This window comes from Neolamprologus brichardi, chromosome 5 (genome assembly GCF_056152115.1).
Source record: "Neolamprologus brichardi isolate AB-2024 chromosome 5, ASM5615211v1, whole genome shotgun sequence".
In the NCBI taxonomy this organism is placed as follows: domain Eukaryota; kingdom Metazoa; phylum Chordata; class Actinopteri; order Cichliformes; family Cichlidae; genus Neolamprologus; species Neolamprologus brichardi.
This window is the reverse complement of record NC_142108.1, coordinates 2690206-2702983: the sequence shown is the minus strand read 5'-3', so window position 1 is coordinate 2702983 and position 12778 is coordinate 2690206. Positions and strand designations below refer to the sequence as shown.

Sequence of the window (12778 nt, the reverse complement as noted above, 5' to 3'; positions counted from 1 at the left end):
AGTAAAACTAAGCACATTAAACATGAAAACACTAAACTCTTCAAAATAAAACAGGAACCATGGAGAGACGTAGACATGACACCACAAGCCTGACAATTAGATCATGGCACACGCTGAGAGACGGACACACGGGCATAACTGAAAAGTAAAACCACTGAGGACGAGACGGACCACAAAGAGGACAACAAAAGACTTCAGGAGTTATAGATGAAACAAAAACTAGAATGAAACTCAATTAAATTCTAACTAATAATAACAACCAAAGAACTAAACATATTTCTAATATAACATGAGGAATCAGAAATGCAAAATAAACTCAAAACGCGCGGTCACAGACCCAGCGCCTGACAATTTCTTTGAGCAAGCCATCATTAGCAATAATATTTAGCCTTGTTTCCAGAGATTGTCGATCCATTTGTTAGTTCCTGCAAATTTTTAATAAAATTTTTCTTGCCCAACTGTGCTTGAACCCCAAACGTGTGCCCTTTAATTCCCTTCCATCTTCTACTGTAGTTTGCACCATTATTTTATTGGTGTCTATTCAGTAACGATTCAGTGAGCTTAATGTTTGTCTTGCTCCTGATTTAGATATAGATCAGCTCAACATTTGTATGAAAATGTTAGCTGGCAGCGTCCTCTGATCAAGTATTTCTTTTGTTTCTTTGCCCATCAGGCACTCCGACAGAGGAGACCTGGCCTGGTATCAGCAGTAATGAGGAATTTATGTCCTACCTCTTTCCTCAGTACAGACCTCAAGCTCTCATCAACCATGTGCCCCGGTAAAACTCACAATCTTCTGTTCACTGACACGAAAAAACAAGCTAACATTTGCTAATTAGCATCACATGCAGAATAATTGCTGACGCTGGTATCAGTTTGCTTGCATGTTTTTTGTTGTTGTTGTTGTTGTTGTTTTTTAAAGGATGCAAAACATTTTTGAAGAAAGTAACTAGTTTTCGAGCCATCACATTGATAATGGTAACTTTATTTGTCCCCAATATGCTAATGTTGTTGTCATGTTTCAGGTCTTACATAGTTAACTGAACTCAAAGTTAATTATGTCAATTCTGAACACAAAATACAATACAGTATAAAAATGTTATTCATTGTTTACAGTAGTAATATGCATTTAAAGGCACAATTGGTGCCTTTAAATGCATATTACTGGTGACAAGTGGTGTCCTGTACAGAAACTGTATTTCTTGCAGCTAAACTCATTATACAGTCTGTTGCTTTGTGTCCCTAAGGTTGGACCCAGAAGGGATCGACCTGCTGTCTGCTCTGTTGCTGGTAAAGGACCACACATCCACACTCACACAGGTTATGAGTTATAAATATTCAGACTCACCGATGAGCTGTTTTTATCTCATGATTGCAGTATGACACCCGGAGCAGACTCTCCTCTGAAACCGCTCTACGTCACCCCTACTTCCTGAGTCTGGGAGACAACATTCACAATTTGGCAGACAGTAAGACACACACACACACACACACACACACACACACACACACAGAGAGAGAGAGAGAATATCTAACAAAGCATGAATGCTGATGGTGCTTTGTACTAAGTTAAATTACTAAACTCAATATTTGTTCTAATTACTGAAGGCAGGAATGTTTTTACTCTGTGTGGATAATATTTTCCTGCTGCTGTATTATCACTCTTCAGAAACAAATGTCTTTTCCTGCATGTCAGTTTGTCTTGTCATAGCAGTGTAATGACCAGTGTGTAGCTAATTTAGTTAATTATGACCCTGTTCCAATTGTGGGGACACCCATAGATGAACCTCTCCAGAGCCTGCTCTTCAACATTGTTGAAGCAGTGTGGGGTCATCTTGACAGATTTGTATATATTTGGACCAACTTTGTCTTACAGCATAGTGATTAACATTTGCTTGACAAGCAAAAGGTCAGTTGTTCAATTCCAGCCAGAGACAGAAATCCCCTTTGGGGTCGAATCAGAATCAGTATCCAGTATGAAACTCCTCCAAATGAAGCATGTGAAGCTGCCCGCACTGGCAACCCCTTTGTAAAAAGGGAGGACCTAAAAATAAATTCTCCTGTTACTCAAGAGGATAAGTGAGTTTGCCCTTTGCTGGGCTGAGAGAGGTGCCAGCTGCAGCCTGAAACCTTCACGGGGGCGTGGGTTTCTGCCTGGGCTTTAATTTCTTCTGGTCTTCTGTAGAGATTATTGCCACTGTAACGGTGTACCATCTCTGGGATCTGAACCTGAAAGTGCAGGTAGTATATGAAGAAGGTGAACTCCTTCCTTAAACACAAGAAGAGCGCAGGTTCACAGCTTTGTCATACCACCTCACAATGATGTTGTCCTGCTTTTCTCTGATGTCTAAAGAGCCTCTTCCCTTTTTCTTCAAGTCTTTCTCATCCATTGTGTTGCAGTCTTTCACTCTGCTCATTCAAACTTTTCATGTCATGTTTTGGATTCCTCTTTCTTTCGAGTGTTCCGCCTATAAAAGGGAAGAAAGTAGCTTTCTGCAAAAACCTTGTGATTTTATCTTTCCTGCTGGAAGAGCTGAGGCCATTTTTACACAGCATCTCCAGCAGAACCAACATCAGATTTATTTGTTCTGGATTTTCTGCCCCTTGGCAAACATCAAAGTAAAAAAACACAAATACTTTGTCCTGTACGTCTCCGCATCTTGAAAATCCATTGTGGAAGTTTTGCATGTTAGATGCGCAAATGTTATTTTAAGTGAATCAGCATCAGCACTTTTAGGAATTGGTCTCAACACATCGCTTCACAAACAGCAAAGCGCTTTGCCTTCATCTCCAGACTCGTACACTGGGCAGCTGTACTTATCCCATGTGCATGTACATACCCAGAATTTGCTCAGTTCTTAGGAATTTTGTGACTTTCTTCTTTCCACACACTACACATGTTTGTTTGTTCTGTTGTTGTTGTTTCTTGAAGCATTTCGTATTCACAGAATTTACAAAATGCATGTATGGTGCTCAGACAAGTCTGTCGTCTGAGTCGTCCTCAACACATTCCACAAATTTAACATCTCAAAGTCAGGAAGTTTTTCTTCTTCCACTGATACTCTTTCCTTTGCACTTTGCCTCTTGCTGAGTGCTTTGAGGTCAGTTGGTGTGATCTGGACAGTTTAGGTGTGACTTGTGACAAATACTGGATGAAAATGGGACGCCGTCAAACAAAAATGTGACCAAGCTCAGCATGAAGAGGTTGCAGCCTGTGTCAGCTGTGTATGGTTCCCCCACATGCTACTGAAGGCCTTTATTGTTAAATGAATACATTAAATTGTCAATACAGTAAACAACAACAAACAACAAACAACAGCAGAATAACTGTTTGGTACTGACAGAGAAGCTTTAGCAAGGTTTTCATGGGAGCAGCCCACCTTCAGTGCTCTATTTATTGTGAAGAACTGTTACTATAGAGCAAAGGAATAACTGACCAAACAAAAGTGTCCTTACTTGCTTTGTGCTACGTTTTTTTTGCATAACTTGTTCTCCACCTGCGTTACAGCTGCTTCAGTGTTTTCTCTCAGAGAGGTGCAGCTCCAGAAGGACCCAGGACACCGCAGCTCAGTATTCCAGCCTTTAGGTAAAGGATCTGACCTCAGTGCAAAATCTGGCCACTTGTTGTTCACATAAATAACATTCAGTCTTTGTGTTTTCTTCATGTTGGTCACAAGAGAAACATTTCCTTCATTGTTAATTTATCTGATTCTAAAAAACAACTTTGTTCTTGAAATGCTGAAGTGTCTGCAGATGTACTTTGTCAATTAGCAAAGCACTCTGAGAGGCCAGCATGCCTTGTTTGTTTGTTCTAATGCAATAAAATTGCCACTCCAAAAACTCTCAGGGGAACTGAAAGACAAGTAAAAGTAATAAAGCCCTCTACTTTTTCATTTCATTTTCTTTTATTGGAAAGTAGGCTCAGCTATTGTGAGATTTCTACTCTTTAATCAAACGAATTAATGTTAGGTTGAGATTCCTTTAAGGAAAAAAACATGAGTCATTCTTTCTTTTAAAAAATGCTTTTATTTGTTTGAATTAGTCAATAGGGCTGTTCGATATAACGATATATATCGGATGCTACGGTTTGTTTCGTGGTGTCGCAAAATAAACTGTTTACAGCAATATTCTTTCATCGTTTTGATGGTCACTGTAGTGGTTATATTAATTTCTTAAAGTTCTCTCTTTCTCTTATATTTAATATAACCACACTACGGACGGACAAGTGCCTGTTTTTATGCGTTGTCGTTAGCAACAACGACGGTAACAGCATCGCGTGTCCGCTTGTTTATGTTCCACATAAACCTTTCACAATAAAGCTCAAGATCCTGTTGAGACTTTTCAAAATAAACTGAATCACATGAAAGAGCAGATTATTTATGGATGAGAAGTAAAAAGGTGCTAAAAAATAAACCTTAGACTCAAACGTTAGAACAGGCTTTTCCCCGCAGCACGCCGTGTAATAAATACTCACAAAGAAGATGGCGGCCGTTACAACTTATTGATTGATTGATTGATTGAATCTTTATTTTGAACATGTTGAAAAAGTACAACAACATAGAATTAAAAGAGACAAATGAACAAAGCAAAACAAAAAGAAAACGAGCAACCACATGTACAAATAACTTTCATGTTCAAAAAGGAGCAGGAAGAAGCATAAGCTTATTTAATCCCACCCCTTTTCCACTATCTAGTAATCAATAGACTACAGAAATACCTCCTTGCAATTACATTATATGTCATGTGTATTTTTTTTTTAATTATTATTCTTTTTTTTTATATATATATATACATATATGTTTCTATCTATCCATACATACGTATATACACATACGCACATATACACATTTTCAATAACCCCAGTAACACCTCAAAGGATACACAACCTACAAATATATATATATATATACCCATACCAACATACCCGTGCACCCGCACACACATGAAAATATTAGACAGGAACACCCTATCAAATCTCTACCTCCTCCCTGTACCCTGTAAAAACCATCTCCTTAAACCGCTTTTTAAACTGCACCATGCTCGGACATTGCTTTATATCTTTACTTAGTCTGTTCCACAGCTTCACTCCACACACAGAGATGCAAAAACTTTTTAATGTTGTACGGATACGAGGATGTTTTAAATTTAATTTCCCCCTCAAATTGTATCCCCGTTCCCTTTCAGAAAACATTTTTAGAAACTTCTGTCTAAAAATGTATCGTTTCATGCATCTGTTAAAACACTCGACTCCAGCTAAATGACGCGCAGCTGGAAACACTTCATGAAAGTCAAGCTGCCCGAGATTCACAGAATTTACAGAAAATGTTACATTTTTGTGATTTATATCGTTATCTGGATGATAGATGTCTTATATCGGGATATGAGATTTTGGTCATATCGCACAGCCCTATTAGTCAATGCCAACTACAAGTGTCAACTTCAATTACAGGTCGAGGAAAGAACCGAAGACAAAGCATCTTCTAGAGGTTGTGGAGAGGATGAAGAGAGAAGACGGCGAGGAACTGCCTTTTCAGATCACGACACCAAGGCCATCGCAGCTCAGCACATTCACAGCATGTTCACCTGCACGGACAAACACGCACTCATTTCCATGGCAGCTGACCGTGGAGGCACACAGAGTTTCTGGAGACAAACTTGTATTGCACTTGAAATACCTTCTCTATTCATACATATTTGCACACATTTGCACAATCAGCTACACTGAACATGCTGCCGTGATGTAACACACGAGAGATTCATCCTCCCGACACGCACATGCATTTCAGCCTAAGAAGAAACTAAATGAAACGCTCTGCTATGCTATACTTACACAGGCCTGCTTTACATAGTGTTCAGAGCACACCCAGGGTTCTAGCCATTCAAAGTAGCTGCTATCACAACTGGAACAATGGAGACAGTTGCAGGTGTGCGTGTCTTTGCCCTAACAGAAATGCAAGTATTGCATTATGTGTTGAGTTTGTTCCAGGTCAGTTGGTTTCTAAATTATTTTCTGGTTTTATCTTACAAACCTTATGGTCTAACACTGATATGTAGCTTAAAGACACAGTTTGGCAACCAAGGACCCTTATGAATCCTAATTCTTCTCTCAGCTCAACAGAGATTCACTAGGGATTTGTAGTTTGAGGACAGGGTTAAAACTACACCACCACTACCCACAGAAAAGGCTGATCAGAAACCAAAGAGAATAGTCACATTTTTTCTGTTACTTGGATTATCGATTTTGTGATGTAATTTGTTTAAACATTGTGTAAATATATAGTTAATATTTTATTGTCACACAAGACGTTCATATCATGTTTTTAAGCCCCTTTGCTTTGCTAATCTGAAATTTTAAAAAACTGTAATGTTAGATATAACTCTGGGTGCTGCTAGGCACTTGCTCAATAATGGACTCGTATGCATTTGCAAAGTGTTTTGGCGAACTGATGAGGCAAAAACATTATGTGGCTCACAGAAAAACATTCAGTAAGGCTTCATGGTCATTCATTACTTTGCATAATGTGACGAGCTATGCATAATGTGCATTAGCTAGTGACGGTTAGCTATCTCAGCTAGCTAAAAATTTATTCCAAATCCCACTGACATTTGTAATTATGCTAATAGCTAAAAGTTTATTCTGGAAGGGCATCTTTTAAAATGGCACGTGACAGGCACACAGATATTAAATTAGATATTTGAAGACTGATATAATATTATTGCTCAATAATCAGTCTGTTTAACAGTGCAGGGTTGCATGGTAGTTTTAGCATGTAGTGGTCAAACCATGTTCAGTTTCTGTGTTCACTGTGTGCTGCAGAAGGCGTTGATGCTCTCTTGGCTTTGTAACGAATATATACTTGTAGGTGCTGCTTTCAGTCTTGTTAGGTGCTTCTCTGCACTCTCGCTCACCTGACCAAGGATTCAGCACAGCACTAATCTGAAATGCAGTCGCAGTTTACTTACACTTTGACAGCACAGTAAATGGGTTCAAATGGTGTGAGTTGCATTTGACAGTTGATTTTTTACCGCTCAAGTTTATGAAAAGCACCTGTAGAATTGGACAGTTAACTTTAAGTGTTATATTATCGAAGTATTAGGGTTGCTAACAACAACTTAAGATATTTTGTTATTAAAATATTCTTATAGGGAAACCCACAGATCCAAAATCTTTTTAAAATTCACTCATGGTCATTTTTAATTGAGTACGAGCCTCTGTCCCATAGTTACAACTGGAGGTTCAGCTCTTCATGAACAATATGGCAACCGTGTTGACACAATGGTCCAATGAATTGCAGCATCTACATGTATATACCTTATCTCAGCTGTTGTTATTGAACAGAATGGAATCGGATGTATTGTGATATTACCTCCGACTTTCTTATCATTTCTTTGTTATCATATAACAGTCTTGAAGTCGTAGGCATAGCGTCACACTGCTCATTTGCAGTACCTCTGCCGTCATGTAACAACCACTGAAGCTACCGTAAAATCTCCGTTGTGAATATAAACCTGGAAACTGGATAGACTCGCCTCGCTACAGTGCCCGTGTCTTCTCGTTGTGGGGGTTCCTCATTCCTGACAGTGTTAACAGCTGACTTTCACACCAGTTTTTTGAAGTTGCCTTAGTAAACTGTGCATGATATTTTAGCTTGTGAAGAAATTATATTTGCTTCAGTGTATCCAATGTGCTAGGAGGCATTTATTTTGTGTATGTAAATAACTCACTATGGGTGTATGTATTTTTGTAGTTTCCTATTTGCACAAGCCGGAAGTGTCCTCTGAAGCCTGTTCCCCTCCCTTTGTGTCTTTCCTTACACGGTTCCAAAGTATGACCCCATATTTTACCAAACCCCCCCATTCCTAAACCAGTGAATGGAGAAAATATGCCCTGTAGGTGCTTTCTAGTATCAGTTTAATAGGGGTCACCACTACCCTTCATAATTTGCACAGCCTGTTGTTAGAGAGCAGCTTTTCACAGTAGATTCACTAAACTAAACAAAACAGTGATAAGTACACTCATCTGTTAATAGACAGGTGAGAATTTCACAACTGTGTTTTTAATAGTTCCCATGTGATCATTTGAGCCAAGAGCTTATGTGTATGTCCTGTTCAATGAATATTATCTGGAGACAAAAGTGATAATGGCTTTTGGATATGATACTCTCCTCTGTCCTTAATTTGCTCTGACATCTTGCCTGTCCTCTTCCTTCTTGTTCAGTGCTGCTGCCTCATTAACACCTCTGAGGTGTTGAGGCAACTGAGGTATTATTAATAGTTTTAGATACACCGTTCGGTGCCCTTGGACACATCATCAGTGATGTAACCTGAGGTCATGGGGGGTTTCGGGTCTTTCAACAATCAGACCCCCTCTGCCAGGCGACCCAGCTAGTGTTGATCAAGCCCCAGCTTGTGGCCAGGTACTTGTGGCCCTACATGCCACGCCTCTCCTCTTCTGATCCACAGCGACTTTGACGTCGCTTCTGCTGCTTTGGTGGCCAACTTGATGGCCCTTCGCTGGCTGGCCCCTACGATGCCCAGCATTTTGTATGCCCTACAGAGGGATTGACCCGCGAATCCTCAACATCCCACTTCGATGGGTTGTCATCTGGCCAACCATTACTCCGGCACTCCTCCACTAGCACAGAATACTTTCCCTCTTTCTCTCATTGACCTCCTCCATAGCATCTTCCCAAGGCACAGTAAGCTCCAAGAGGATTACGTGCTTGGAATCAGCTGAGGTAAGAACGATGTCCAGCCTCAGCGTTGTCTTGGTTACCACTTCAGGGAACTTTAACTGCTTTGCCAGATCAGCTCTCAGTTCCCAATCATGCGCCGTTGCCAACAGGCCAGGGAAGGTGTTTCGGACTGCTGCTGCTGGCTTCTCCTCAGCTTTTATGAGAGTGACCTGTAAAAATCCTGTTTTAAAATAGCTGAAAACCTTTAAATTAATTAAACCTATCAACAGAATGTGAACAAATGACTACTTTACTTTACACTCGGCTGAGACAGCAGACAAAAGGAGTGGCAGTAATTTTCATAAACTTGCTCCTTGAAATTGATCTCTCCATTGAAAAAGAAGGTAGGCATTATTTTGTGACACGTTCAAGGCTTAAGTATGTGATCTGTAGTAAAAAGGTCCATAAAATATGTGAAAACTTCAAAGACCACTGTACTCGGACCACTGCTCTCCTGCCTCGGTCACCTCTGAGCTAAAGCGGTACTGAGTAAGCACTGGTTTTGAAACTTTCAGGGTGGTGCTTACACCGCTGAACGTTGCAGATATATTAGTTTGTTTTGTCTGTAGTTACCAGCCCGGCTGCCTTTGTAAGAATTCAGCTCTGTATGTATGAGAGAGACATGAAAAAGTATTTCCCTCCTTCCTGTTTTTTTTTTTGTATATCTGTCACACTTACAGGTTTCAGATCATCAAACAAGTTTTAATATTAAAATATCAATATAATAATTTAATATTAGACAAAGACTGATCCAAACCCAATGTAAGGTTTATGTCACAGCTTGCTAACAGTATCAGTAATTACAGTTTTGTTTCTGTAATGCTTAATCCACCAGTTTGTGCAACATATTTAATCAAAATCATATTTTTAATACTACAGTGTAGTAATTATCATTATCTATGAGCTTTCAAATTTACTATTATACATAAATCCAAAAAAATAAAATAAAAAGCATATCATTATTATTTTTCTATTAAGATAAATAAACTAAATTGTTATAATTTTTCGCTGATATTCAAGTATAAAATTAGTTTTGGTGGTTGGATGCTACACTTGATTGATGTCTGACTAAAGTCCAGTGTCGGCTTAAATTTGAGTATAAAAACATGAATTCAGTAATAAATAACAATCACATTTTTAGTTTTAAACGTGTTTTTAACAGATATCTAAAATATCTGTTTTCTAGTTTTTATGAAAGGTGGTCTAAAAAATTGGTAAGCACTCTCCATACAGTAAATAGATATAGGAAGGCAACCCAGCAGCCTTTAAGGCTTTTGGTTGGGAGACCAGTCGTTGCATTTTGAGCAGAATGGCTCTAAATCACTGCTGTGTATTCCAGACAACCAGTGTGGTCGTGCTTTAAACTTGCATTCTTTCCTAAGGCCAGCTGTGAGCAAGTCCTCTAGTTGCAAAAAGAAGTCCAGTAGAAGTCTGTTGTTTAAGCCTGTGATCTCAGTAAACACTGTCCCCATCAGCCTCTGCTAGTTCATGTTCTAAAACAGTGGTCCCCAACCTTTTTTGTGCCACGGACCGGTTTATGCCCGACAATATTTTCACGGACCGGCCTTTAAGGTGTCGCGGATAAATACAACAAAATAAAAGTAGTACCAGTACCGAAAAAAAGAAGATTTATTCATAACACACGTGAAAAGACCAAGGAAAACCGAGTTAACGATAAAAACGATAACAAAATAACGCTGAAAACCGATAAAAACCCTGAAAACCATACATTTCACACCTGAGCCTCAACTCTCGTGGCCCGGTACCAAACGACTCATGGACCGGTACCGGTCCGAGGACCGGTGGTTGGGGACCGCTGTTCTAAATGATGGTCCCTGCTAAAGTGAAAAGGAAGAGCAAAGCTGGGAATGCTGTAGGGCTGTGACTGATGTGTTGCTATTGTATAAGCTTCACGCATTACAATAACCTGAGGATTATGATGGACTGTGAAGTGGATGGGCTACTATGTCACTGGCATTCTGGTGCACATGTGAGTCTAGTTTTAATATAATTTTAATGCAGAGTAACTGATGTCACACCATGTGATGTAGGTTGCTAATGGTGGATGGCTGTGTGCTGTTTTACTGATGTCAAGGACAGTTTGAAGTCATCCTGGCTGCTAAAAAAGACCAACCCTTGATTTTTATGTTGCAGTATTGAGTATTGCTGCACATCTAATGTGAACAGTCTCACAGGCTGCAGTAGTTTTTAATCTGCCTGTGATTTAACACGCCAAATGAGGCGTTGAGTGGGGATGGCGATTCCAAGAGGCTGTAAAAGCCTTTTTGGGTGAGTGTAGATATGTCCTAATGAAATCTACGGCCACTCCAGTTGTATTTTACTTAGCTTGAATAGATAAGTCAATCCACAGATTTACTGGTTATGTGTGCTCTCGATCCAAGTGCAAGCAAACAAATATCACTTTAAAGTGCTCATAGAGGACAGCAGTAGAGAAGCAGAGAGCTGGGTCCAAGTGTCCTTAAGTCGAGCGCTGAGCCTCTAAAGCAGGTGCTTGCTGAGCACCGTCAATGGGGTTACGCTTGAAGAGACAGACGCCATTCAAATTTTTTTCTACCTCTACAAGTGGGTGACTAGAATAATGGTACAACCATCCCAACCTCTGTTCACCTGTCAGCGTGTTAGAGCAAAGATAGACACGAGGAGAGGAATTCAGGGCCCACCTGCAGGGACTTCAGATGGATGTATCGCTGTAGACGTCACACTTCCAACCTTCCCCTCCTCCTCCCTCAATGGCAGAAGTATTACTGTGTGTTTAGTTGTGGTAAATGAAGCTATTTTAAATATTGTAATAAAGAAAAAATAAATAATATATGTATTTTAACAGATGTTCTCATTTTTCTCAGTGAGTTTTATGATGTTAAAAAAAAAGCGGAGCTCTTAAAATAAAAATAAAAAAACTGTAGATGACGTCTAAATGTTTTATAAACGATGAGTTTAGATTTTGTATAAGATGTGATATTTTGTGGGATTTGTCTACACTGTTATACAACGAGAAATTGAATGTACTGTGACCGCCATAGGCATAAAACTGATTGAATAATTGCTCAATTAATGAATCAATAAACTGATAAATTGTGGAGAAAACTGGTTCCAGTCTTTTTGTGTACGTTTACCATAATGCTGCTCTTGGGGGACACGATGCCAAGGAGAAGAAGTAGTAACTCAGATGAACACAAGGTGGTGCTACTGGACAACTACAGGCTGTTTTTTGCTGGATGAATGAAGAGAATATAAGGACAGTGACAGCTCCAGTAATTTCAGTTGACAACAATTAAACTCAGTTGTTGTTATTAGTTAAGGTAAATGATTGGAGGACCAGAGAACTGACTGTGACAGATAAACATGTTAGAGTGTCAGTGTCACAGGCATAATGAGTTTGCAGACCTGTAAACTGCAGCAGGAATTCAAAGAGTTGATTTAAAAGAAACAAAGACCTGACAGATGTTGTGCAGAGACGCAGGATGTGGCCACAATCCAAGTCATCACAGAGTGTCAGTGAAACATAGAAGTCACATGACGCTCTGGATATGTTTGCAGCTTCTGTAACTGGCACAGATGGTGGCAGCAGTGAGACGCATGCAGAAGTGTGCAGACACTTTTATCCTACAGCCAGACGATGATCTGAAAACACCCACCAACCACAGTTTTTATCCCAGTATAAAACAGGAAGTGTTAGAATGGTTAAATCAGTCAGGGGTGTTGTAACAACAACAAAGAAACGCCCTGAGAAGAAAGCTTTTCTGAAGCAGATGTTAAGTTCTGTCAGTAGTCACAGATTTAATGGCATCATTGTATCGACAGCTTGTGCGATAGAGGTGTTCCGCTTTTGTTTGCCATGAGATTCATCTGTTAGCAGAGTCAAGATCATCATTACTGTTTGTATGAAATAATACAATTTATATGCATTTACATGTATTGAGTTATGAAGATCTCTGCTCCTTTTTATCCTCCATGCAGTACAAACCAGTCCTGCAATTAAATTCAACTGTATCTATAAATCACCAATTCTCACCAACAGAGAC

At 39.5% G+C, this 12778-nt stretch overlaps 1 protein-coding gene across 3 annotated transcripts in view; it reads left to right on the top strand.

The window, feature by feature from the left end:
* cdk18 (cyclin dependent kinase 18) overlaps nucleotides 1–11830 on the top strand; it is a 62962-nt gene extending 51132 nt beyond the window's left edge. For all 3 annotated transcript variants that reach the window (XM_087840494.1, XM_087840493.1, XM_087840492.1), the window contains 5 exons: nucleotides 674–779; nucleotides 1248–1290; nucleotides 1379–1469; nucleotides 3509–3586; nucleotides 5450–11830. In XM_087840494.1, coding sequence (XP_087696620.1) covers nucleotides 674–779; nucleotides 1248–1290; nucleotides 1379–1469; nucleotides 3509–3586; nucleotides 5450–5484 — 353 coding nt within the window. In that variant the 3' untranslated portion in view covers nucleotides 5485–11830. The remainder of the gene's footprint in view (nucleotides 1–673; nucleotides 780–1247; nucleotides 1291–1378; nucleotides 1470–3508; nucleotides 3587–5449) is intronic.
* The last annotated feature ends 948 nt before the right edge of the window (nucleotides 11831–12778 follow it).